Here is a 27,013-nt window from a genome sequence, read left to right as displayed (position 1 = left end):
ACCCTCTGCCTCACCGAGGGTCTCCTGCACCCGTGTCAGCCTGCGGTGGCGCCCAGGTCAGCCCTGAGCCCCGCCCCGCTGCCTCCTCACGCGCTGTCTTACAGGTGCCTGTGCAGTCCTGGTTCGACGACATGACGGACACGGAGCTGCTGGACCTCATCCCGTTCTTCGAGGGCCTGAGCCGGGAGGACGACGTGTACAGCGTCCTGCACAGACTCTGCAGCAGGTAGCCCTGGCCGCACCCGCCCTCCTCTGCACTCCGGAAGCCCCGGTCCCGGGACGCCTGGCCTCAGCTCCCTGAGTGGAGCCCGAGAAGACCCCGTGCTCGGGGCCACCAGGGTGAATGTTGCCATGCCTACCTGGTTTATTTTTTAAAGAACAGAAACAACTATTTTAAAGAAGAAGAAGAAGAAGAAGAAAAAAACTCTTTTAATAGATTTCATAAAAGAACATGCATTTTACCAGATTCGATTTTCTTAAAACATACCAAAAAGAAAAACAAAGGAAAAAAAAAAAAAAAAAAAAAAAACCTTGATATCTTTCCAACTTCCTTTCAGCTGACCTCCCCTTCCGCACAGACCACCTGTCCTCTTTGCTGCAGTTTGGAGCAGCTGACCCAACTCAGAATCTCTTTCCTACAGGATGAAGTGCCTTTTTGAATGTTATTTTAAGCTGAAAGTTAATTTTTGTATACAGCCTATTTCCAAACATCTTTTAGTCTTTTACCGTCTTAGATACTCTCAGAAGACAAACAGGACACTTTTATAGGACCTGGTAGCCTGGGGGGGGGGGGGAGTGTGTGGCCTGGGAGAACAGTGGGCCACAGGAGCCTGCCTCCCACCTGTGGCGTGCGCAGGGTCGGCTCCCTCTGACAGGCCTTTTCTGTGACTGTCATGGCTCCCGCTCGTTCCTGACCAGTCTGGAATGTACCTGCCACTGGCCCAATGCTTTAGGAAACAGCCGATCCCTTGTATTACGGTTCCTGATGTTGATGTGTCTTCAGGTTGCATTTTTCACCCTTGAGAAATGACATTATGTGTCCTGTCTGCTTTCCCACAACTGCCACATGTCTGTCCCTTGTTCTGTTATTGGGTGAGGAGAATGGTTGCCGAAAACCCCAAGACCCTTGGATCGTTAAGTCTTTCCTTTCAAAAGCTGGGTACACGTGGAGCTGTTTGGGACTTTGCTGCTACCGCGCTGCCACCAAACGGACCTGACCAGCGGCTGTTAACACTGTTCTTTGCCACTGTGCCTACGCTCAGAATACACTCACCGCTAAGCTGCAGGCTCTGACGGCCACCAAGAATGCTGAAGGGCCAGAGCACGGCTTGGGTGTGGCATCCTCTCCAGTCAGCATCCAGTCATCCCGAGCCCGGGACAGAGCTCGCCAGTCCCCCTCGCCCAGCCGCCACACCGGTGAGGCTCAAGTCCATCTCTCAGCCTCTTTGGAAGCACAGCCTCTTCGAGCCAAGGGTTGGAGAAGCCTGTCCAGGTGGAAGGCCCGTCGCTCCGAACCGGGGAGAAGGGCTCTTCCCCGTGGGGCCTCTGCCCAGCCGTTCCCTGTCTGACGTCTAACAGTACTGTGTTACATAAAAGAGCCCCTTTGTGCTGGCACCGTTGCCTTAGTCCTCTGTGGGTTGGGCCTCAGCCAGAGTTCTGCTGGGAGTTGCTGGCACTAGTAAGACTCAAAATCAAGGGTCAAACTTAAGACAATTTTTTTTTCTCTCTCATTCATAAAATAATGAAGCCAGACACAAGGCCTCTCTTCCCACAGTGCCTGGTCTGGGGAAGCCACTGTGCATTCAAAACAGAAATGTATAGGGTCATCAGCTCTCCTGACAAGTGTTTCCAAACCCTGTGAATCCTGTGCCAAGCAAAATAGAAACTGCCCCTTTTCTAAGCATTGCCTCGGGTCACACAGTTACTTGTAGATCCGTACACGCCATGAACCCTCATGGAAAACCAGTCCTTTACCGATCCCACTGCCTTAAGTGTCTTGGGCGTTTCAGAGTCCGCGCGTGTTGACTTCCACAGGCAACGAGGCCTGGATGGGAAGCCCACACCTTCACCTCTGCCTCTGGGTGTGGTGTCACAGGGCCTTATCTGAGAAAGGGCGCAGAATGGACTGAAATCCCAGAATATTTCAGGGGAAGCGAGCCTAGACATAGCGCTCTACTTCAGACAGGTTCAAGGCCAACCCTTGGCCTTAGAGTTCCAGAGCTGCGCGTCCAGGCCGAGCCTCCAGTGGGGAACCCGTTCTTGCCACCCCAAGCTTGGAATGTCTCGGGTGGGCAGCAAAGCCTCTGAGGGTTCTGAAATCTGCACCTTATTTGACCAGGCTCCAAAATGCCAATTTTTCTTTCTTTTTAAAAAAAAAATCCGCTTTATGTACATAATTGAAAAAAAATCTATATTTTTAATCAGTTACATGTAAATGAAGCAATAGAATTCTAACAAGGCCAAGAAAGGAGACGAATGTGTGAGGTTTATTTTCGTAAGGTAAATACGGGTATTGCTTTTAATTGTTAGTGTATTAAAGTGTGGGCTTGAAAAGTTATCAGCCACTTCTCTGTGCCATATCCCTCCCATGTTACCAAAACACTCCATCTCCTTAACCAGAAGAAACACTGGCCTCCCTAGTTCCATGGTCCTCTCAGCTCCGGGCCTGCTAGACAGTGCTTTTGAGGTGATGGTCTGGGACAGGGTGGCTTGGGTCTGTGGACTCACAGCCTACACCTTTTGCTTGACCTCAAGTGGGGCTTCCTGAGCACCCCAGGCCCCTGATGTTACTGCTCTGTCTTCCATTTGTTCCGGAATCCTCCATGTTGGTCTGTGGTTCCATGCACTAGCTGTTTGTAAACAATGCATTTGCGTCCTAATCACGCCGCCTGTCACAGGTGGCAGGGATTCCTCTGACACGGCGCAATGTCGTGAGGTGACTTTGGGGGACATGAGGAAGTCCACATGACACTAACCTGTCGTGGTTACAGCATTTGAAGTTGGGGTACGAAACCTGTAAGTGTGTAGAGCCTGGCAGCGTTTTACAGTCCTGTGGTTTAAAAGATGGCTTTCTAATAAAATCCGGAAACACGCAGCCCTATTGGTCAAACACTCGTGACGTTTGTGCCTCTGCTTCTCATGGTGCTGTGCTGGACAGCTGGCATGCCAGGGTTTGAGAAGGGCAGACGGCCTACTGTGCTGACAGTTCCCTGCACAGACTTGCTGGCTGCCTCTGTTCCTGTTCTACTGTAAACCTGACCATGCCTAAGCCTGGAGCTGCCCTCAGGATGGATACCCCCGGCAGTGCTAATGCTGGTGCCTGGAGAATTACAGTTTTCTGCTGGACGTTCTTATGTGATGATCCAGCGCTGCTTGGGAAACCCTGCCTGTGGGGTGCGTGCGATTCTAGGGGCGAGTGTTGTCAATCAGTGATTTCCCTCCTGCCAAAAATAAACTCCTCGAACTGCACTGTCTTGTGGTTGACCTGCTTCTCCGGAGGTTTGGCCTCTCCTCCCTGCTTTGTCTTGTTTTGTTTTGTTTTTCCCCTGCGTACCCTCCTGCTGACACTTTGGGTCCTGATGATATTCCGGCTTCTACAGAGAAGGGTGGGTGGGAACAGGCCATGGGACCCAGCGCCAGAGTCTTTGGCCCTGGGGAAAGCTAGAAAACCATCCAACCAAAATCACTCATGACTTGCAAAGTGACAGCCAGGCCCTCTAACCCTCTTTCCCCAGACAAGTGGTGTGACTCCATCCACCCATGAGGACTCCATGCCACATGGACTTTGTCCTGGGGCCAGTCTCCTTGGGATACCATGCCACTCCATGTTCAACCCCACCAATCCAGGACACACTGTATGTACCAGCCTAGGAGACCTAGTGTTTCCTCAGAGATGAACCCTAAACACTCTATCCCTAGTCTGTGGTGTGGCCTGGGTACCTGCCCCTCACAGAGCTGTTACCCAGACAAAAAAAAAAATCGCTTTGACATAACCTGGTGGGGCCCCCTGTTCTGTCTTTGCCTCCCCTTGATACCTAGTCCTTTCTTCTCTCACCTCGGCTACCAGCCCCAACCTTCTGATACTTTACACCTCTACAAACACACAGGCTTGTGGCCTCCCTGGGGTTAACTGGGACTTGTACTCACTGACATGCCCGCTAGCTGTGCTCTGTCTGTTTCATGACCGAAGAATGGGAGGGTAGGACGGGACAGCTTGAGAACAGTCACAGGCTAGCTAACAGGCGAACTTACAGACATGGAGTGCCTGTGGGCTGTTGGCAGAGTCCCCGGAGAATCCAGACATGCTTGTGTGTTACTTTCCCTTGGCTGGAAATAGCTACAAATCAACAGGATGCTCGAAGTCCAGAACCTCTGACTGGTGGGGTACCAGCCTAACCCTGAACCCTGAGGCTGTGAGAAAGACACGCAGGCCCCAAGCTTTCCAACCCGAACCCCATTACAGCCCCAGCTGTGGCTCCACTGAGAAGCACCTGAGAGACTTCACTCTTCAGCCCCTGGGGGCTCCCCCCACCTCTTGGTTTTCAAGACAAGGTTTTTCTATAGCCTTGGCTGCCCTGGAGCTTCCAGGCTGGCCTCCAGCTCCTCTGCCTAAAGCTGTGCAAACCTGGAAGGTCTCCAAGGTACCAAATCCTGCTGGGTGACAGCTCGGCGGATGAGAGCGCTTACTGAATCATGAGGCCCTGAGTTTGAATCCCCAGCACCCTCGTAGGATACAAGCCTCTAAAGCAAGCTTGAAGGCCTGGGTATGATCCCTAGAATACATGTAAGAAATGTCAGGCATGGTGGTGTGCCTTTACAAACCTGCTGAGTTCCTGAGGCTCACTGGCCGTCCACCCTAGCCTACCTATTGGACCAATGAGAGACCTTGTCCAAGGGAGGTGGGCAGCATCCAGAGGATCTCATTCCAGCCTCCAGCCTGTGTGTGTCCTCATGCCCCCCCACACACATAAAACACATGTGCGCACACGCACACCAACACATGTACAGAAGGAAAAAAATCAGACTCCTCACCCTAGATACTTTGACTCAACCTCTCGGGATGGGAGCCTTCCTTCAAACACTCCAAGCCACCCGGTGTGCAGCCAGGGCTGAGAGCTGCTGGCTAGCTGCAGAGAACTGGGAGTTCCCCCCACCTCCATCCCAGGCCTTTTCAGCACAGCTGCGGTGAGCAAGGCTTTGCAAGCTGACATGTAGCTCTCTTTGGACAATGCTTCACACATACTCATTGCTAAAAAGCAGCCTAGAGGGGTACAGGCAGTGCCCTTCTTGAGCACCGGGGCTCTCCAAGACCAGAGCAATGGCACGGCTGGGTAGGAAGCCTGGCAGCGAGGCTGGAGCAATGGCTCCGCAGCTGAGAGCACTGTTGCTCTTGCGTGACTGGTTCCCAAGCCCTGTATCAGCTGACTCACAACCTTGAAACCGCAGCCAGGGGAATCCAGTGCCCTCTTGTGGCCTCAGTGAGTACTAGGCAAATACATGACACATAGACATATATATGCAGTCATTCCCATGCATGGATAAGAATGAAATAAGTATTTTTTTGTAGCCCTTACCTGGGTCTTACCTGGGTCAAGTGAATGGAAGCCCAGGTCACATGCCAGGAGCAGAACCCAGCTGTCCACTCTCCTACGTCAAGGGTGGGAGGGTGTATCTCCCCAAGCTGTCGTCCTAGCTTTCTCCTAATGGACACACTCCCCTCACCACCGTGAGCAAAGTAGTGGCGAGGCAGCTTGCATTGAGGGGCCCGAGATTCACCTGCCACAAGTACCTTAGAGTTCCGCTAAAACCCGCTGGACACAACTCACAGGTGCGGCCCACCTTGGTGACTGAGTCACTTCCACTTCCTCGGCCTGTGGGCTAGATGTGGGGACCCAGCAGCCTACAGCTGGCCCCCAGTAGGGCCAGGGATCAGAGAGGAAGGGCAGGATCAGGGAATCTCCCAAGTACTCCATGTTAACAGGACCAGGGTCAGACAGCCCCATCCTCATCATCCTCCCCTTGCAAGGGAGGGACTCCCATAGAGATTACACACCAGCCTGGGAGAGGCTAGGCAGAGAGAGAGAGAGAGAGAGAGAGAGAGAGAGAGAGAGAGAGAGAGAGACTGAGCTTTCCTGGGGGTGGAGCCTGGAAGGGTGGGACCTACTTGGGACTACTCCCTCACCTATGCTAATATTGACATAAAAAAGGTGGGGCCCTGGGAGATAAAGCTGGCGAGAACATAGTAACCCCAAATCCCTGGGCTGCCTGAGCCACAAGAAGCCAATGGGATGAGGGCCTCTCCAGACAGTGTCAGCCAGGCAAGCCCAGCCCAGTCCAAATGGACAGCTAAGGATTAGGAAGGGTATGTCCACGGGGGAAGGTGGCCAAGCAGAGGGAATAGCCTGGAACTCCCGTTCTTGCTTGCTCTCAGGAAGGAGAGGGAGAGAGCCGGTACCATACATACCCTCAGTATTGAATATCTGTGAGCCTACCCGCGGTCTCAGTTTTCCCTCTCTGCCTTAGGTGTAACAGCCACAACAGGGGTGATCCAAGCCAGACACCCAGAGTCAGGTCCTAGCTGCCTACCATCTCTGAAGGCTCTGCGGCCACAGGATGAGGGAGAGATGGGAGGTCTGGGGTACAGTGCTGCCCAGGCCATGTCATCTGGGTCCCAGGGACGCCGAGAGGGACGAGCTTTTGGAGGATGCTTATTACTACCATTAAGTTGTTGGGGATGGATGGTGCTAGATGGAGTACTTCCCAAACTGGGGGGTGGAGGGGTATCACTGCCTGGGAAAGAAATGTCAGCTCATTTTTAAAGAGAGCCAGAGAAGTGTCTGTAAGGTCATTCACCAGGGGGCGCCAGAGTAGGGGCAGAGGCCAACTGTGGAAAAGATTCCATGCCCTGCTTCCATACAGAGTACATGCCTGCACACACACACACACACACACACACACACACACACTGTCCTTGAAGACATAGCACTGACAAGCCCTTGCCCATCAAGTCCTGGTCCTGGAGGAAGAACTAATCAACATGAGAGCATGGAGTGGGAAACGGAATGGCTGGGGCAGAGGCTGCTATTGTGTGGGCAGTGGTGTTTGAGGTAAAGCCTCAGAAGGAGCAGAGACAGGTTGTGGGGAGGCAGGACCTGGGGAAAAGACACCAGGCAGATAAGCAGGAAGAGGAAGCTAAGAGCAAGATGTGCTGGGTCCCTTCAAGCTACAGAAAGGAGGGCATGGCTAGAAACCATGAGCAATGGAGGCAGTGGCTGTATGAACAACTGCAGGAAGGCCCAGGTAACAGGCCCCTCAGGGGCTTTCTGGTGGCAACAGGTATGATGACCCCATGAGCTCCAGGCCATCCTCATCTACAAAGCAAGTTCTGGGACGGCCAGGGTATCCTGGAACTCACTCAGTAGACAAAGCTGACACTGAACTCACAGATATCCACCCTCCTCTGCCTCCGGAGTGCTGGGATCCAAGATGTGCTCCTCCACTGCTCAGCGCATTATTTTAATGTAATACATGTATAAAGTGTAATATATAATGTATAATATAGGGAGACATGCTGGCACCCTCCTATAATCACAGAATTCTGAAGCTGAAGCAGAGGGATTGCCACAAGTATGAACCAACCTGGAGAAGACCCTTTCTCAAAAAAAGAAGGAAGGAAGGAAGGAAGGAAGAAGGGAGGGAGAGAGGGAGGAAGAAGGAGGGAGGGAGGAAAGGAAGGAAGGGAGGGAGGAAGGAAAAAAGAAGGTGGGAAGGAAGGAAGCGAGGGAGGGAGGGAGGGAAGGGAGGGAAGGAAGAAAGGGAGGAAGAAGGAAGGAAGAAGGGAGGGAAGGAAAGAAGGAATGAAGGGAGGGGGTAGAAGGAAGGAAGAAGGGAGGGAAGGAAGGAAAGGAGGGAGGAAGAAGGAAGGAAGAAGGGAGGGAAGGAAAGAAGGAATGAAGGGAGGGAGGAAGAAGGAAGGAAGAAGGGAGGGAAGGACTGAAGGGAGGGAGGAAGAAGGAAGGAAGAAGGGAGGGAAGGAATGAAGGGAGGGAGGAAGAAGGAAGGAAGAAGGGAGGGAAGGAAGGGAGGGAGGAAAGAAGGAAGGAAGGAAGGAAGGAAGGAAGGAAGGAAGGAAGGAAGAAAGGAAGGAAGGAAGGAAGGAAGGAAAGAACAAGCCAGGCATGGTTGTAAACTGTGATCACAGTATTTGAGCAGTGGAGGGAGGAGGATCTGTAAGTTGTTCACGGTCATCCTCAGCAGTACAGTGTGTTCAAGGCTAGGGTAAATTAAACCCTGTTTTAGAAAGAAATGAAATTAAAGGGGACCTCAGGATGGCTCAGTGAGTGGGTAAGGATGCTCTCCATCAAGTCCGGGAACTGAGTTAAATCCACTGGGACTTACACAGGGGAAGGAGAAAACCACTCCCACAAGTGATCCTTGCCTCCATATACACCCCATTGTTTGTGTGTGCGCACTCGCACACACACACACACACACACACACACACACACATACACACACACACACTGTAATTAAAAAAAAAATCAAAGGACCTAAAAATTAATAAAAGTCCCTCTGGTTGCTGCAAGGGAAGGTATAGGACCAGGGAGGCCGAGACACAGGTTGATTCATGTCACCAACTGGCTGAAACTGGCTCCCAGAGCAGGGCAGTAGGCAAGAAGCAATGTGACCAACCAGTTCAGTGAGATGACGGGGCCAGGGTGGGGACCAGTGAGAGTGAAGGCAGGGAAGACACCAGGGGTTTTCAGCCATGAGCCTGGAACAGGGAAGAGAAATGGAGAATGGAGAGGGACTGAGGCCTCATGAGCTGTGTGCCTGCCGACTTCTGGAGACCCCAAAGGAGACAGATGGACAGACAGGAAGGGGAAGGTGGTGACAGAACCAGCCAACACTGGCCACGAGGAAGTGCGGTAACAGATCAAGCAGATTGGTACAGGGGAAAGGGGAGGGAGTAGAGACAGAAAGACAAAGGGGGTGGGGCAGGCTGCACAGACCCACCCAGGAGGTACAGGCATGCTATGACTACTGTGACCGGACACAGGGTTCCCCAAGTACTGCGTGACACAGGTACCCCTTAACACAGCTAGCCCACAGCTCCATCCGTTAAATGTGTCATCCCAACACTAAGGAGGCTGAATCAGGGGCGTGAGGTTACCCTGGGCTGCAGTGGGACGCTGTCTGACCAAAACCAAGCAAAGTAAAACACACACAGTGGCCAATAATGGGCACAGACTGGCTCCGGGTTTCTGCGGTGTCCACCCCTGACAGTCCCCCAACACAAGGTTGACACAACCTTGTAGGTGAAGATTCTACTCCAGAAAAGGGTCTTGCAGACAGTCGACAGGTGTTAGTGGTTGAGAGGCAGTTGCTGGCTGGGCCCTGTCTGGGACTGAGGCCTGAAGGGACAGACAGGAGGCAAAGACTGAGGTTGTACCCCAGGCATTTCTGGAAGGCTCTATTTCCAGCACTCTCATATCCCACAATCAGAAGTCACAAAGGGGCAGCCAGGGTATGGAAGGGATTTCTTTGCTGCAGACTCTGCTGGCCTCTCCCACGATGGGTATCAAGGCTCCCTGGGGAGGGCTCTGCTGGGCAGACGGCAGAGAGAGAGGTAGGGGGTGGGAAATGAGGTGGCTGGTGGGAAATTCTGGGAGGCAGCCCCAGCACTTTCCTCCATCTCCTAAAAGTGGCCTTGGTATCTCTTGAGTCACTCCAGCGGCCTGATCTAAAGGACCCCAGGGCAGCCAGCTGTCCCTCTGAGCTCCCACAGCCCACTGATCAGCCCAGCTCAGGCCTCCACTGCTTGCCTTCTCTGCCCACTGGTACCAGACCATGGAAGGGGGCTGGCTCCCAGACGACTTAGTCAATATTTATTGACTGACTAAGTCTGAATGCCCAGTCCGTGCTGCCCAGGGCGCCGAGGTGTGTCCTGCAAGGCGGGAGCTGGAATTGAGTTACAGTTGAGGGGGAGGGGCAGTGGGTAGAGCCTGGCCTCTTGCCAGGCCTAGCACTGCCCACAAGCAGGGTGAAGGAAGGTGCAGGAGCCGTTTCCAGAAGGTAGGCCTGGGCTGGAGGGGCCCTTGGGAGCTGGCTGGGGGTAGAGGGGTTGTTCGGAATGCAGTGTGGAAGCTATGGCCTTCCAGGGCTTGGGGTCACACAGAGAGACTGAAGGCTGGCAGAGCCAAGGGCAGCCTGACCCACCATGAGAGCACTGGGTATTTGTGCATGGGAGGAGGAGGACCATTGTGGCAGGCCAGCATGAGGAGAAGTGGCAGCTTTTGAGTGTGGGTGGGGGCTCTGTCACTCCAGAGTCAGTTGGCTTGACCAACCCTGACCCTCCAGCAAGTCATGCCTTCCCTTCCGGGAAGTCACACAAACAAATCTCAGGGTCTACCCTCAGGTACCCAGGGAAGAAAGAAAGACGGTGTACTGGAAGGAAAGGGACACGTGAGGAGGAGGGGACATCTGAGAGGGAGAAGGGGTCATCTGAAGGGAAGACAGAATCTGAACAGATGAGACTGAGAACCGGGCATTGTGGGTTAGAGCCCCTGGGGGGAGGGGCAGAGAAGGAAGCCAGGGCAGGGGAGAGAAAGGAACCCCTGGGAAAGGAAAGATCCCCGTGGGAAGGTAAGAGAGCTTCTAGGAGGGCAGGAGGGGGTGGGGAGGGGGGGGGTCGGGAGGGGTCTGGGGAGGTGCTGGGTCGGGGCTCATGGACCACAGGCGACTCTGTAGGAAGAGAAGGGATCTCTGGGGGAAGGCACCTGAGAAAGGAATAAAGAGGCCCGTGCTGTGAACTCCTCTCACCTCCCCTGGCAACAGGGCTGCACTTCAGCCCCAGTCTGACTCTGCGGGCTGCAGGTATTGGGGACCCTTCCAAGCCACCCTTGGGATGATGCTGCCCCTTCCAGTGAAAGCCGGTCAGACACTGCTTCCGGCTGCCACACGCCCTTCCTTCCTCCGTGGCCCTGAAATTGGACAGTGATGTGCCCACCCCTCTGTGGCTCTTAGAGTTTCGTGACCTATCCCTTCTGGCTCTCCATCCTCTCTGGGCTCTCCTGGTTTGCATAGAAACTCAGTGTCCTTGCTGGCGGGTCCTGTGTTGTGGCACCACACCCTCCATGGTGTATCATGTTTTCTGTTGCTAGAGATGACCAGTTCACGAGCTCTGTGCCTGTCCATCGTGTACATCACCGTCACACAGTGGCTAGGGCTGGAGGTGCTGTCAGCACTCCCAGGGACTCCCTTCTCCATTTGGCTTGGTGAAGCCTCGGCCGATCATCAACTATCCACGGCTTCATCCTGCTCCACACTGGGAGACCCACACCAGCAGCACCCACGGGGTTCTGAGAGGCTGGCCCTGTGTGGTACATGGCTGCCATTAGTGCCCCAGCCCACAGCCTGCACTAGTTTGACTCGGAGCGGGCAGCCCCCTGCCCCACCCCCTTTCCGGGCCACCTAGTCCCGAGCTCAGCCCTCAGGGGCCCTAGACAAAGAAGAGTGTGAGCACCCACGCCCCCTACCTCACTTTGTCCCCTCTCCCGGTCACACAGGGCAGCAGGTCCCAGCGTGTTCTTGCTGTTGGCAGGGCAGGGCAGTCACTGTTGGAGCAGGGTCACCACCTGAGCGTCTCAGAACCCGGCGACTATGTCTGCTTAGTTAGCAGGAGAGAGAAGAGACTGCCGGTGGGATTCCTGTCAGATGTGGAAGGCTGTGCCGAGGAATAACCAAAACCTTTAGCCACTTGCCTGGAGACCCCGTGGCGGTTTCCAAAGGGGTGCTGTGGCGAATCAAGAATAGATAGTGTTGGCAGCGCCCTTCCCCACAGCCCTTTCTCTCTGCAGTTTTTCTCCTCTGCACACTCAGGGAAAGCGAGCGTGGGCTCCAGCGAGCTCTGTTGCTGTTCGCAGAGTCCCTGTGTACAGAGGTCAGCGGCCTTTCCAGGCTGGATCAGGAAAGCATAAGCTTCATTAACCCAACCTTCTCCGGCCACCTTAGCCTGTCGCTTGCTGCAGAATCAGTCTTGTAGCACCTCTGTCCTGAGTTGACAGGAACTTCTGTTTGGGGAGCCTATAAAGCTGGACCTGTTTTCAGTCTAGCGCTCTCTCTCTCTTTCTCTCTCTCTCTCTCTCTCTCTCTCTCTCTCTCTCTCTCTCTCTCTCTCTCTCTCTCTCTTCCTTTGCTCCCTGCTTGTGAGGTTTATTTTCATTCTGAAAGCTGAGTCTGCTGTGGTGCCTGTCCCTGCCTAGGGAAAACAGTTCCCTCACGGTAATGTTATTAGAGCTTTGAGGGTCAGAAGGCTCTGACAGGGCTGCAAGCTGTGCTCAGCCACCCACGCTCACCCGGCTAACCGAACAGATAATAATGAAAAGCAGAGAAAGGAAATTTGTGGCCACACCGAGAAAAGAAGCAAATAGAGGGGCAGTGATTCCCCCACGTTCTGCTTTGAGGTTCAGGCTTAAATGGAGGACTCGAGGTTTGCACGACTGAGCAGCCCTGCTCAAAGCGCAGTCCTGCCGCTGACCCACCACTGTCTTTGGTCCATTTGCTCCAGTTTGCCCCGGGAGGTGGTCTGAAAGCTTGTCAGAACTTTGTGGAATCTCTCTTTGGGAGACAAGCTCTCTCCGGAGCCCACTGCAAGGCTTCAGCCTTCCCTCCCTCCAGGGTGAAATTCCTGAGGACATTCCAATTGGGACAGGAGTGTCCATCAGTAGGGAGGGCCACATAGCGCCTCTCTAGAACACCTCAACTCCTTGTGGGACGGTATGACCCTGAGGGCAGAGCCTCTTCCTACTTTAGAATCACACTCTGTCTATGTATGTTCTGAAGAGCCTGATCCTCGGGTGATCCCAGGGCTTCCCTCCTTTGCACAGCCTGCCTAAATTTACCTGGGTAGAAGAGCTTTCGGTTTGTCCCAGTGGAGAGCCCACCGGGAGGGGCTGGCCTTGGTCTGCTAACATCCATGTGTTTCTGTAGATCTCATCCCTGTTTGCAGAGCCCCTGCGTGTCCGTACACTCCTGTTTGCACGTGGATCTGTGGGCAGGGCCCAGCCCTACTGACAGAGCCTTAGCCATCTCCAAAATGATGTATTCGTGGTCTGCCCCTATTTACAGGACCTGGGTGTCCTCATAGAACCTAGCCCTGCTTCGTAATCCTGCGTGTGTCTGGAGCAAATGGGCTTGCACACGGCGCTGGCTTCCCTGTGGCTCGGCCCACAGCTCCATATCTCTCCAGAGAAGCCAATACTGTTGACAGAGCTGGTCTGTGGACCCTCTGCAGGCTTCTACAGCCTCTATGCTTCTGCAAACTCCCTGACTCTGAGGCCAGGACAGGGCTGGGGTGGGGTCAGGCGGTCTTTACAGATCTCAGATCTCTTTGCAAGGCCTGCCCAGGTTTTCCCTACCTGTTCCCATCTTCTCATCTGGGAAATCTGGTCTGCTTCCTGAAGAAATCATGCATAGGACGCCCAGGCATGTCTACAGAGCTTTTCCAGGCTTTACTCGCCCGCCTCTGTCGGGGAGGGGGGGGGAGGGGAGAGAGAGAGGCTTTCTATGGCTAAAGGCATGGTTCCTGCCTGCAGAGCCTTGTGGGTGCTCACTCTAGCTTCAGACTCCACCCCTTCTTCAGAATCCTCTGTTACCCACATTGGCACAACCTTCCCCAGGCTGCAGAGACCCTTTGTGCCTGTAGAACCCACACCTATTTGCAGAAACTCTTTCTCCGCTTCCAGCCTTTGCCTCTCTGCCAAGCGTGTCTGACCCTCCCCGGGTCTCCCCACGGCTATCCGTGTATATGTGGAGGGCCTCTGTTTGAAGAAGTCACTCCTCTCTGGGACCTGCCTCTCCTCCAGGCATGTCTGACCCTCCCCTTTGGTCATCCAATGCCTCAGCAGCCTGCGGAAGGCATTCCTGTTTCTTCCCTTTTGATTTTTTAGACAAGGTCTCCTATAACCCTCAAATTCACTATGTAGCTGAGGATGACTTTGAAGCTCTCCTGCCTCCACCCCCTGAGTGCTGGGATTGAAGCCATGCACCACCCTGCCAGGTTCTGAGTGGTTCTGGGGGTCAGACCTAGGCTTTATGCGTGCTAGGCAAGCATTCTACCACCAAACTACACTTCCCGCTCTTTGTAGCCAGTTTCTAGCTCACTGTCTACAGATGTGCAGCTAGCAGAAGGGCCCCTTCCGGCCAGGGGGCTTGGCCTGGTGTAAGAGCATTTCCACAGACAAACCATGTCCCTGAATGTCCTGTCCTGGTTTGCTGAAGTTGCATGTTTAATGAAAATTACGCTCCGTAATGAAGGTGCTTTGGAGAGCCATAGGTGTCGGGAAGATTTCTCACTTGGAGCCTGTAACACATGTGCCCCAGGTTGGCCTCCAACCTCTGAACTCTAGCCCTTGTTCTCTGTATCTCCATCATTCCTGCCTAGCCTAGGATGGACGTCAACCAGGGCCTCCCAGCCATCGACAGCCACAGAGCCCTCCAAATATGGATTACTGAGGTGAGGGGCAGCGTGACATGGAGGAATGTCTCCAGCCTTTCCCATCGCTTGCCTAGAGCCCCTTCCTTCACCCTGTCTCTGGCAGTCACAGGTCGAGGTCTCTAACTGGTTACTCGGCAACCTCTCTCTCTCAGAACGTAAAGATGCTGCCACTGCCTGAAAGGGCCCATGGGAATTTCTTTGAGGAATGCTGCTATGTCATCCTCCATGTGAGTCACTTGGGGAGTCTTTCTGAGGGGTAACATGGCCCAGAGTTGAAGAAACTTAGGCATAGAAGGTCCTGAGTCCTGAGGAGATCAAAAGCTCCAATACCACACGCCACCAGAGACTGCATCCTACCAGCGGCTGCTGTCTTGAGCCTTCTAGTCCCCAGTTTCCCTCGTAGCCTCTGTCCAGGAGACTTCCCGCTGGCTCCCAGATCACCCTTTACCTTACTCTCCATCCAGGCCCCGGAGCCTGGCCCCTTCCCCCTCCACATACACAAATGCCTGGACCCTAGGTCCCTCAGGGTCCAGAGGCGACCCGGGGAGGGTCCAGCGACCTGCACTACTGGATCGGAAAGGAGGCCAGCGCAGAGGCTCAGAGGGCTGCCGTCACCTTTGTGCAGCACCTGCAGGAGGCTCTAGGAGACCGGGCCGTGCTGCACAGAGAGTCTCAGGGCCACGAGTCCGACTGCTTCCACAGCTATTTCCACCCCGGAGTCATGTGAGTGCTGAGAGAGCTGGGGGCAGAGAGCAGGACACCGTGTGTTAGGTAGCCTGGGGAGGGGCAGCACCAGCCACCCTGGGACAAGGGCTTTCCATTGGCTGACGGCGAGCTTCTGTGCAAGCACCTGTGCACTTTAAGATGCTCGCTGGGCGCAGTGGAGCACGCCTGTAATCCCAGCACTCTGGGAAGCAAAGGCAGGGGGATCTCCTGAGAGTTTGAGCCTGGGCTACAAAGCGAGTCCAGGACAGACAAGGCTACACAGAGAAACCCTGTCTCTGGGGGGGGTATGGACACTCACATATATTCTACCCATCTTAAGCACACAATTCATCAGTTTAAGATTTATGCAACCTTTACCGTAGTCAGCGTTAAGACATTTCATCACCCTGGACCACCTCTGGGCAGCCTCTCTCCAGGCCCTTCCTGCACCCTCTCCTTCTGCCAGAGGCTGCGACTGACCCCCTTTCTGTCTGTCCATCTGCCCATTCTGGACTTGTTCTATAAATGGAACTACACAGAAAATGAGGGTTTGTGGCTGACTTTTTTTCGTTTTGTCTTAATCTTTTCCTCTTCTTCTTTCTCCTCCTCCTCTTCCATCTGTGCTAAGGATGGAACCCAGAGCCTTTCCCACATGGCAGACAAGCCCTTGACCACTGAGCTTCATCCCTTCTTGATCCTGTTTTCACGGTTCATCCTCATGTGGCTCGTATTATTATCTGGCTTCATTTTGCCGTGGACTAATATTCAGTTATATGAATCTACCGTGTTTTATCAGCTCAACAAGGGGCAGGCACACGTGTTGCTTCCCTTTGGGGCTGCTATGAGCAGTAACACCTGTGAATGTTTGTACATGGAGCTGTGACCAGGTTACCCAGAGCTTGCTTTGTCTGCCATGCTGGTGGAAGTGTCTCTTTTACTTTTGCTTCAAGTATTTTTTTTTAAATTGTCACATTTTGAGGTTGAAAATGGCTGACCCCGTTGCCAATAGTGAATCACTTTTGTTTCGTGTCGCTGGGTTGAATATTTGCATATAGTGCAGACAGGTCTGTGTGTATGCAAAAACACAAGCCACTCCAAGCACGCACACCTGCGGGCAGGCATGCCTCCCTGAAAAGGTGTGCCCAGCACACATTACCATGGGTAAAAAGTACATACGAAATCCCCAAACACCCCAGTCACACAGTTCCACACGCTTTGAGCAGTGCACGCTGTGCCTCAGGTCCCTGTGCACTCACACACACATATGCTCGTGTGTGGTCAAACACATGTACACACAGACACGTGTCATCCCCACACACCTACGCGCGTGCATTCGCTCACTCCCACCCTCATTCCTGTCCCCTCCTCCCCCTCCTCAGCTACAGGAAGGGAGGCAGAGCCTCGGCTCTCAAGCATGTGGACACCAACACCTACAATGTCCAGCGGCTGCTCCACATCCTGGGGAGGAAGCACGTGTCTGCCACAGAGGTGAGGGCAGCCAGGGACATGGTGTGACCTTCGGACCCACCCGGGCTGAGTGTCCTGAAGCCTAAGAGAGGGCGGGAGTTGGTGGGGGCAGTGAGCTGCAGCTCCCCAGATGCCCCAGCTCAGTGAGGAGGCACAAGGCAGCCTGGAGATCCTGGCCCCACCTCTGGCTGCTGCTGGCTGACCTCTTTCCTCCTGACCATGGGCGCTTTAAGAACTTGGGAGGGGGAGGCGGATGTGTTGGTGAACAGCATCCTTGCAGGTAGCACACGGGCGTGTGCGGAGCCTCACACTTACTCTCACGTCAGTCATCACCACACACATGCAGCCACACTGTCTGCCCGTCATCCTTGGAGTGCCCATTCATAAAGTAGCACAAACCACCCTTTACCAGGAAATGAACAGAGGAGCAGGGCGTTCTGCCGCCAGGTGGCCAGAGCGTGGGGCGGTGACCTCCCCTCTGCAGTGTGGACGGTGACCCTGAGCTTGCACATCCCCAGCCAGCAAAGCTTGTGGCAGCACCGTGAGGCACACAGTCCTTCCCAGACTGAATCGTGGCCTCACACAGTCCTGGTCATGTGCTGATGGACTTGATGTAGTCTTTGGTGTTTCCTGTTACGCCACTGCGATTATTTAGTGTCTTCAAACTGTGTCTGTTTCAAGACTGTCCTTGTGCTGAGTTTGCACACTGTCACCACACAGGCACATACACACTGTCGCCATGAGCATACCCTCTTATTCATACAAGGTGTGTCCCATAAATGCACCCCTGCATGTTCATAAAGAAATCAACAATTACCCACCCCCCACTTTAGTGTAACCACATGGAAGATCACGTGGTTACAAAGATTTGTGTATGCTGCAACAGGCTCTGTCACACACACACACACACACACACACACACACACACACACACACACAGAGCTGCACATTGCCTCACACTGACAATTAACACACCCTGCCTTGCCCTCCCCCCCCCCCCCCCCCCCGTGGAGCTGGTGGTCTGATGCCTTTTCCTTCCACCCCTCTCTCCTGGCTCTGGAAGGTGGCCTTATCCTGGAACAGCTTTAATAAGGGGGGAATCTTCCTGTTGGACCTGGGCAAGGTGATGATCCAGTGGAATGGACCCAAAACCAGCATTTCCCAGAAATCACGGGTAAGTGTCTGTCCTAGGAACTGGGGTACAGGACCTGGGGAGAGGTAGCCCTCTAGGTGTCCATCATCTGGCCACCCCAAGAGGTAGCTAGGCGCTCTGTCTCAACCCAATAGGCACCTAGTAGGAACAGGCTAAGTTCACTGCTGGTGGTGTCCCTGCGGACACTAGGCTGGCAGGACACATATCCCCATGCCTATGGGCACCAAGCAGTGATAAAGGCCTGGGCTGGGCAAGGTGTGGAACCGGGGGCGCTCCCAGGAAGTCTTGACTGCTGGGTCCTCTCCTACAGGCGCTGACCCTGACTTGCAGCCTCAGGGACAGGGAGCGTGGTGGCCGTGCCCAAATTGGAGTAGTGGATGACGAGACGGAAGCCGCTGACCTCGTGGGCATCATGGAGGCTGTGCTGGGCCGCCGATCAGGCAGCCTGTGTGCTTCTGTGCCCAACAACAGTGTTAGCCAGCTACAAAAGGCCAACGTCCGTCTCTACCAGTGAGCAGAACTGGGGGAGGGCACGGGGAGAGGGAGGGGTCACCACAGGGTGTCTGTTGCTACTGACACAACACAGCAAAAAATCCTCCAGTGAGAGCATGGGCTCTCTGGGGTAGGTCATGTGGGGTGTTGGGCCTGTGTGATGCATGCTCCTGCATGGTGTGTGGTAACATTGACAAGGAGGCCACGGCGAGGCCCTGTGAGGCTCAAGGAGAAACCTAGGCCCCAAGCAAGGCCGAGACTTCAGTTCACGACTTCAGCCTCTGGGAAACAGAGGAATCTGAGGGTGCTGGGCTGGCACCGGGCCACAGAGAGGCTAGCTATCCACATCTGGATTCCTGCTTTCCAGTGTCTTCGAGAAGGGAACGGACCTGGTGGTCCAGGAACTGGCCACGCGCCCACTGACCCAGGACCTCCTACAAGAGGATGTAAGGAAAGCCTGGCCCAGTATGCCACCCACCCCCACCGTGGAACCCCTGCTGACCAACTCACCCTTTTCCCTAGGGCTGCTATCTCCTGGACCAGGGTGGCTTCAGGATCTATATGTGGCAGGGACAAAAGTCCAGCCCCCAGGAGAAGAAGGCTGCCTTGAGCAGGGCTGTGGTGAGTCGGGGCCCCTGCAGGGAGGCGGCCTGCGGTGGTCAGCTCTGGGGTAGGATGTCCTGCAGGGGTCGGAGTGGGGCAGAGGGAAGAAATGGCTGTCCCCTGGAATTCCTTTATCCTGGGGTCTCCAAGGAGAGGAACCCTTGTCCTGGGGTCAGAAAGTGAGTGTGTCTGTCCTGGAAACCTTGAATGGAAGGGAAGATGCTCACAGGGTATCACGTGTGCAGGACTTGGCCTTGCCCGGAAGGGAGGCAGAGGAGGGTTATGAGGCTGTAGGGTTTATCTCGGCCAGCCCTTCTTCCCTCGGGGACCTTGGGAGAGTCAGCAGTGAAGGAGTCAGCTTGTTAAATGGGTCACGAGTTCGGTTAATTAACCCAGCTCAGATCTTGGCTGCTGCTGTAACTACAGTTGGGGGTTATCTCTGTGGAGCACCGCTAGGGCCCCGAGCCACGGGCCTGACAGAGCTGTGTCCCAGGGCTTCATGCAGGCCAAAGGCTACCCGAACTACACCAACGTGGAGGTGGTGAACGAAGGCGCAGAGCCCACGGCCTTCCAGCAGCTCTTCCGGACGTGGTCGGCGGAATCAGAGAGGAAAAAAGGCGGCGGGAAGAGTGAGCAAGGGGCGGAGTGCAGGGGCGGGGCGCGGCGCGGGGGTGGAGCCTGCGGAACGGGCGGGACCTGGAAGAACCCACCAGCTGCTCGGATGCTTACGCCGGGAGGGAGGGGTCGAGCAGGTCAGGAGCTTGGCTGGACAGGTGAGGAGGTGTGTCCCCTGCGGGTGAGAAGGAGGAAGGTGTGTCCCAGACCCTACGAGGAGATGGGCAAGGGGTGAGTGGGCCCGGTGGCACTGAAGCGTCCCTGACTCTGAGCTCCACATGCAGGTAAACGGAGGCAGGTAAAACCGGACGTGGGCAAGCTGCACAGCCAGCCTGAGCTAGCGGCCCAGCTCAGGATGCCGGACGATGGCTCTGGCAAGGTGGAGGTGAGGGCTCTGGCTCTGCCTGGAGAACAGCTGACTGGGGGTGAGGTGGGGAGGGGGGCAGGCATGCCCTAACCCAGGAACTCTGGGGGAGAGAATATTAGGAGTTCAAGGCCACTCTGAACTTCCTGAGACACTGCCTCGACACATGAAGACAACAGAGGAACATGTGCCCATCCTCGCACAACGGGGGATATATTCAGAGAAATAGAAACACGCCTGCCCTCTCCGACAGCTGGCTCATACAGTCACACCAAATCATACAATGCCATGGTCAGTCGCTCACGGACATGCAGCTTGACCACAGCTGAACAATGAACCACGCCCTGTGGCCCGCACAAATCACATCCCCGAGCCCACCTAGCCCGAGTACAGTCACTCGGGCCTCATCCAGCTTCAGACCAGTGTTGTAGAAGCTGAAGGCTTGAACGGCCGACTTGCCAGCCTCGAACGGTACAGGCTAGCATGCTGATCTAGGACATAGTAAGGCAGAACCCTCAGTGTCCTCAAGCCCGTTTTTAAGTCCATAAAGCGGAGGCAGAAATTACGGTCCAGCCTGGGCCCCCAGCTGATGAGGGGCTGATGTGAGACTATGTGAACGAGACCAGTGCCCCTGGGGGGGGAGGGTGTCTAAATTCTGTAGGCAAGCCGAGGTCAGAGAAAATGGAAGTTCTGCCCATGGCTGTTCTTATATGGATGGCCAGCGGTGAGGGCTGGGAAGCAATGGAGAGAAGGGGAGAGAGAGGCAAGGCAGCGAGAGAGGAAGATGGGGGAGCAAGGAGGGGAAGGAAGGCAGGAGTGAGAGCAGACAGGGAAGGCAGGGAAATGGAGTGAGCCCGGGGAGAGGAAGAGAGGAGAGGTAAAGAGGGGAGGGAGTGGACAGAGCAAGAGGGAGATGGGAGCTGAGGGGAAGGAGGGGAAGAAAAGGTGTCTGGGATCAGCTCCAGGCACAGAGGCAAGGAGCATCCAGCAGAAGGGAGGCCTCGCTCAGGTGAGGGCATCTTTGGGTAGATTTTGACCTGTGGCAGCCTCTTCAGAAAAGCAGGAGCTCCTGGTCTGCAGGGGAAGTCCCATGGCGAAGTGTGGTCAATGCAGGTAAAGGGCACCGGACACTTTCCAGGAGGGCTCAAGAGCAGTGAGGCTGGCACTGTGATGCCCAGTTTCCACGCGGGAAGAGCTGGGGCTTCAGAGAGCCACACGCCAGCCTGCACAGACTCGGCGTCCGCCAGTTCTGTCTGGTTCTGAAGCTGAGGTGTGGCTGCCATGGTGACAGCCGTCACTGGACGGATGAGAGCAAACGCCGTCCTTTTGTTAGACAGGCTCTCGCATATCCTGAGCTGGCCTCAAACTCACTATATACCCACAGACTGGCCTCAAACTTCTGATTTTTCTGCCTCGCCTTCCCAGTGCCAGTGTTATAGGTGGAACCCAGGTTTTGAGGAGTGCGTGCTAGACAAGAGTTCTACCAACTGAACCGCACCCCAGCTTTTGTTTGGGGGCTGTTTTTGTTTTATTTGTGGGGTTTTTGTTGTTGTTATTGTTAATGACACTTTAAAGAAAAAAGAAAAATATCCCTTCAGAGTGCCAGGGCCCCTCTTGCAGCCCCATTTCTGCTCTCCTGGATTGAGCAGAGAGACTGCTGTCTGCCCCTAACCAGTGCTGAGTCTAGACCACGGTGGCCGCGGCCACGAGCTGGATCCATCCGCTTGTTTTCCCAGGTCCAGCACTCAAACTACGTCTGGGCTGGGAGCAGACCAGCAAAGGCATGAGGGCTGAGTTCAGTGGGGCAAGGGTCACTAGCAGGTCCAGTATGATGCATGGAAGGCACGGGCCTGGGGTGCTGCTTGCTGGCACGGATGAGCCATAGAGAGCTTTCCAGCTGGACGCAGGTGGGCAGGCTGCTGCAGGTGAGGGCACCTGTGCCCAACAGTCCCTTGCTCCTCAGGTGTGGTGCATCCAGGACTCCCAGAGGCAGCCTGTGGGGCCCAAGCACCATGGCCAGCTGTGCTCAGGAAACTGCTACCTCACCCTCTACACATACCAGCAACTGGGCCGAGTCCAGCACATCCTGTACCTATGGCAGGTATGCCCACCTGCTGGGGTATCAGATGCCTCCCAGCCCACGAACTAGACTCTCAGGATGGGAACCCAGGCCATATTGTCTCCCTCCCTGCTGCAGGGCCACCAAACCACCACAGAAGACATCAGGGCCCTGAACTGCAATGCTGAGGAACTGGACCTCATGTACCAGGGGACACTGGTGTGGGAACACGTGACCATGGGCAGAGAGCCCCCACACTTCCTAGCCATCTTCCAGGGGAAGCTGGTGATCTTCCAGGTAGGGCCCGTGTTGGACTTTTCACCCCTTTGCCAGGGGGACCGAGAGGCGGTGTGGTTGGTGGAGCGCTTGCCCTGCTTGTGTGTGATCCCGGCACCTGTGTAAGATATGGGGCGTGGTGGTGCTTGCTGTGACCCTAGCTCTGGGGAGGTGGAGAGCGGAGGGTTCCTGCATTCCAGTGTAGCCTGCGTGGTGAGCTCCAGGCCAATGAGAGACCTCGTCTCACAGCGGGTGGACGGGTGGAGAGCGTCCCTGAGATGGGCATCCAGTGTCCTGGGGCCTGCTTGTGCACACATGCACACTCTCACCATAAAAGCCATTTGACATAGGCCACACAGGGAGAAGGATTAGCTTTAGGCATTTCTGAGGTCTCATAGTCCCTGGCTCTGTCGGTTCTGTGCCTGGATGAGGTGGGACACCATGGAGGCAGGCATGCTCTGGCCCCTGAGATGGGTGGCAAGTCTATTGAAGGGGTCTGTTTACACAGACAGGACTGCCACAGCCCTGACTCAGAGCTACCCGGAGGACAGTGCTAGCCTTAGTCCTGAGGCAGCACCTTTACCGCTAGGACAGGGAGGTGGTCCCAGGAGCCCTGGTGTCAGCCTGAAGATCCACCTTCTCCTAGGGGGGTGCAGGAAACAAAGGGAAGAGGCCGCCGATATCGGGCACGCGGCTTTTCCATGTGCAAGGGACGGACATCCACAACACCAGGACCATGGAGGTGCCGGCCCGTGCCTCCTCCCTCTCGTCCAGTGATATCTTCTTTCTGATCACAACTGATGTCTGCTACCTCTGGTTTGGGAAGGTACCATTGAGTCACCACTGGGAAGGTGGTGCTAGGTCAGAGATGGGTCCTTTCCATCCAGACACAGACTTGAAAGCCAGTGCTGTGAGTGTGTGAAGTGGCCTGGGGGTCCCAACAGAGTGAGGGGAGGTTCCATAGCCACGAGTGATCTTGGGGTTCCTGAGGTCGGAGACAAGCCCGGCTCCCAGCTTGGGGGACTTTTCCAAGCCTCTCTGGGAAAGACTAGTCTAGTTTGCTTGGGTTTGTTTGTTTGGTTGGTTGGTTTTGTTTAGTATAAACCGTAACTGACCCCCGAGCCTGTCATCATGCTCTGGACCCAGAGAGGGTCATGGGGTCATAGCTGGGGAAACCGGGTGCCTCCTCTACAGCTTCGCCTCCCCTGGCTCGTGGGACCTCGACTGGCGGTGAAGGGCTGCCCGCTGCGGGGCCTGACCCAGCTTCCGCTTGCCAGGGCTGTAACGGGGACCAGCGTGAGATGGCGCGGATGGTGGCCACCGTCTTCTCAGGGAACGACAAGGAAACGGTGCTGGAGGGTCAGGAGCCTCCCCACTTCTGGGAAGCTCTCGGAGGCCGGGCCCCCTACCCCAGTGACAAGAGGTAACAGGATTAGGGAGGAATATCTCTATCCTGAGGAGGAACTGAGGCTCGGAGGTGGGTGACTAGTGAAAGGTCCCACAGGGAGATAAGCCTGGAGAAGTGCCGCTGACGTAGCCTGAACGGGGCCTATTCCTGAGCGAACGGGGAGAAATGGCGCCCTCTGCTGGTGGAAGTCGCTCCCTGCATTGCCGTTGAGGGCGAGCCCCAACCCACAGCCTCAGTAGCGCATAGGAAAGCCAAGGGGTGTGTGGAGTTAGAGGGTGGCCCAGAGCTCCTGTCCCAAGGGAGCTGCTTTCCGTGAGGTGGAGGTGGGAGCCCGTGCCAAGGGCCCGAGTGACCCAGACTGCACAGCCCCTCCTCTGCCAGGCTTCCCGAGGAGGTCTGCAGCACCCAGCCACGACTGTTTGAGTGTTCCGGCCACTCGGGCTGCCTGGTCCTCACGGAAGTGCTGTTCTTTGGCCAAAAGGACTTGGACAAGTATGACATCATGTTGCTAGACACCTGTCAGGAGGTAAGGCGGCCACTCCTGCTTGGCTGGGCTGGGAATGCAGGGCGTGCCTACGCGGGTGGGGTTGGGCATGGAGGTGAGTTTATTCTGTGACTGCTTGGTGCCGTGGATTGGGAGTCTGGGTAGGGCAGGAAAACCACAGCACACTAGCAGCGTGAGCTAGGGTGTGTGAGATTGTGGCCTTGCATGCCTGTCCTGCCATGCTGTGCCCGAGGGCCTGTGTGTGTGTGTTATGGTTATTGGAGCCTGAACATTGCCTGGGTAGCTACAGCTGTGTGTTAGGCAGACCATGCCAGCAGCTGTGCGGTCTGATACTAACCAGAACTGGCCAGACCAGTCGTAACTGGTGACACAGCATGTGCACAATGTCCGTGTGAGAAGAAAAGAAGAAACGTTGGTGCGTGGTTGAGGTGCATGACAGGCGGCCCAGTGTGATGGTGTCTGTGTGCAAGCATTGATGATGGTGGACGGTGGTGTGTGGCTGTGGGCAGCTATCTGGCTTTATGGTGATTTTAGGACAGTGAGTCTTTGAGGCTGTGATACTGTGTGTGAGGGAGAGAGAGAGACAGACAGACAGAGACTGTGTGTGGTATGCTGAGCTGTGAGGAGGCTGAGCTCTGATCTCACTCAGAGAAAACCCAAGCCCACACCACCCTGTCACAACCCACCCCAGCCAGCCCTCTCTGACCAGATACCCCTGACCACACACTGCTGGTCTTTTCCAGCCACAGTGGCCTCTTGCTGTTCCCCGAGCATTCTAGGCACATCCCACCTTAGGCCGTTGGTGCTGCCTGATTCTTCTTCACTCTTTCCCCAGACACACGCATGACTTGCTCCCTCGTGAAGTCTCTATGAGGGCGGAGATGGTTCTCAAATCTTTTTACTTGTTTTGAGACAGTCTCATATAGGCCAGAATGGCCTTGAACTCACCATGTTTAAATCTGAACCTCTCCTGAGCCACCTGGCTCCACCTCCCACGTGCTGGGATTAGGGGCCTGTCCACCCCATCCCGTTTATGTGGAACTAGGGGTTGAACCCAGGACCTTGCTGAGGAAGCAAGCACTTTAATTGAGCAGTCATTCCAGCCCCCCTATCTTTTGAGGCAGGGTATCATGTGGTGCAGGCTAGCCTCCAACTCTCTCTGTAGCCAAGGGTGGCTTGATCCTGCCGCTTCCACCTTGCCAGTGCTATCGTCACAGACTTTCTCCACAACACCTGCTTTAGGGATGGAAACAGCTGAGCTCTTAGTGCCTGGCAGATGCTAACACTTCATAACTATTTGCAGATTAGATACATGTATGCACGCCTTTGACCTCAAGTGTTCAAGGGTGTGTGGGCGCCGAAACCTGGGTGGGTCTTCCTGGCCAGGCATATGCATGCAGGATCTGAGGCCATCTGATGGTGTGGAGTTAGGGGGAGGTGGCTGACACAGCAGTCCCTCCACCTGGCCAAGTCCAGGCCTCCTCTGTGGCCCAGATCTTCCTGTGGCTCGGGGAAGCTGCAGGCGAGTGGAAGAAGGAAGCCGTGGCCTGGGGCCTCGAGTACCTGAGGACTCATCCAGCGGAGAGGAGCCTGGCCACACCCATCGTTCTGGTCAAGCAGGGCCATGAGCCTGCCACCTTCACCGGGTGGTTCGTCACCTGGGACCCCTACAGGTGGACGGTGAGGCCTAGCACCCTATCCTTATCTGGTGGGGGAAGGGACTAGAAGAGGCCCCTCCCTGTTTGAGGACAGCCCAGGAGTCGGGAGGAGAAAAACCTGATCTTGTGCTTTAGGCTTCTTCCTGGGTCCCTAGGAAACTCCTTCCCTTGCCCCAGGCCTGATAACAACCCTAACTCTTGACCCCAGAACAATCAGTCCTATGAGGAGGTGATGGAGAGCAGCCTGCGACCAGGGCCTGCCATCTCTGAGATAACAGCAGTAAGTGTCAGACTGTTTCCCGGACAGCCCCGCTTGGTGGTCTGGGTTCAGGCCAGAAGGGGACAGAGGCTGAGGTGCCAGAGGCCAGATTGAAAGGTAGCAAAGGGTTCAGGTGGTGCCAAAAGGCCCGTGGTGGGCTCAATGTGGTCTTTTGTGGGTGCCCGTCCTCCATCTTCCGAACCCTGAGGCTTCTCTCTGGACAGGAAGTCCATAGCTTCCAGCTAACTCCACCGCCGAGTGATAACAAGGCAGGCCACTCGACGCCGCTGGTCCTCAAGGTGTCCCAGGACGGCCCAGAGAATGGGTTGGATCCCGGCATCGGGGTTGATGGCAAGAGCCCCAGCCCGAACCCCACAAGTAGCAGCAGCAGCTCGACGGCCAATGGGAGCCTGCCCCGGGAAAGGCTGATGTACCAGGCCGTGGAGGACCTGCCACAGGGGGTGGACCCTGCCAGAAAGGAGGTGGGTACCGGACACGCTGCTCTCAGCACCGGCCTGCAGCCTTGCCCTGCGCTGCAGGGTCCCAGAGCAGCCTGCCCCAGGGCAGAGCAGAGAAATGTAGAATGGTGACACCTCTGGCTGGGACAGGAATTGCGGCTCCAGGAATCCCAACCCTCCCCACGCCACTCCCCCAGTTCTACCTCTCAGATTCAGACTTCCAAGACATCTTTGGGAAATCCAAGGAGGAGTTCTACCGCATGGCCAAGTGGAAGCAGCAGCAAGAGAAAAAGAAGCTGGGATTCTTCTGATCTGGGGAAACCTGCCCTTCATGCCCGGAGTCTCCTCCTGGGGTGACGCCCCCAATAAAGCCAGTGGCTGCTGTCGGTTGTGGTGCGTGTGCCTTCGTGCCCAAGCTGCAGGGTCTGGCGGAGGCCCCGTCCCAGAAGCAGGGCCCTGGGGCCCTCCGGGGAACACCCACCTCCAGGGAAAGG

The 27,013-nt window shown here is 55.4% G+C and overlaps 2 protein-coding genes across 6 annotated transcripts in view; both read left to right on the top strand.

The window, feature by feature from the left end:
• Ctdspl (CTD small phosphatase like) overlaps nt 1-3,468 on the top strand; it is a 113,476-nt gene extending 110,008 nt beyond the window's left edge. For all 3 annotated transcript variants that reach the window (XM_021648030.2, XM_060385076.1, XM_060385075.1), the window contains exon 8: nt 105-3,468. In XM_021648030.2, coding sequence (XP_021503705.1) covers nt 105-230 — 126 coding nt within the window. In that variant the 3' untranslated portion in view covers nt 231-3,468. The remainder of the gene's footprint in view (nt 1-104) is intronic.
• Nucleotides 3,469-9,916: 6,448 nt separating this feature from the next.
• On the top strand, nt 9,917-26,905 carry Vill (villin like). Of its 3 annotated transcripts, none has more exons than XM_021648018.2 (20): nt 9,917-10,074; nt 14,444-14,515; nt 14,650-14,724; nt 15,123-15,220; nt 16,582-16,690; nt 17,733-17,843; nt 18,133-18,332; nt 18,682-18,760; nt 18,837-18,935; nt 19,411-19,546; nt 19,817-19,917; nt 21,860-21,997; nt 22,094-22,252; nt 22,878-23,057; nt 23,509-23,654; nt 24,021-24,165; nt 25,639-25,824; nt 26,011-26,082; nt 26,286-26,543; nt 26,717-26,905. In XM_021648018.2, the coding sequence occupies exons 2-20, from the start codon at nt 14,450-14,452 to the stop codon at nt 26,828-26,830; spliced, it is 2,472 nt and encodes an 823-aa protein (XP_021503693.1). In that variant the 5' UTR covers nt 9,917-10,074; nt 14,444-14,449; the 3' UTR covers nt 26,831-26,905. The 3 variants fall into 3 exon arrangements, with proteins under 3 accessions (XP_021503693.1, XP_021503691.1, XP_060241057.1); XM_021648016.2 differs by having other exon boundaries at nt 15,015-15,220; XM_060385074.1 differs by having other exon boundaries at nt 10,036-10,074; nt 14,449-14,515; nt 15,015-15,220.
• Nucleotides 26,906-27,013: the final 108 nt, after the last annotated feature.

This window comes from Meriones unguiculatus, chromosome 6, assembly GCF_030254825.1.
Source record: "Meriones unguiculatus strain TT.TT164.6M chromosome 6, Bangor_MerUng_6.1, whole genome shotgun sequence".
NCBI lineage: Eukaryota > Metazoa > Chordata > Mammalia > Rodentia > Muridae > Meriones > Meriones unguiculatus.
The sequence above is the reverse complement of the archived record's forward strand: the minus strand, read 5'-3'. Positions and strand labels throughout refer to the sequence as shown.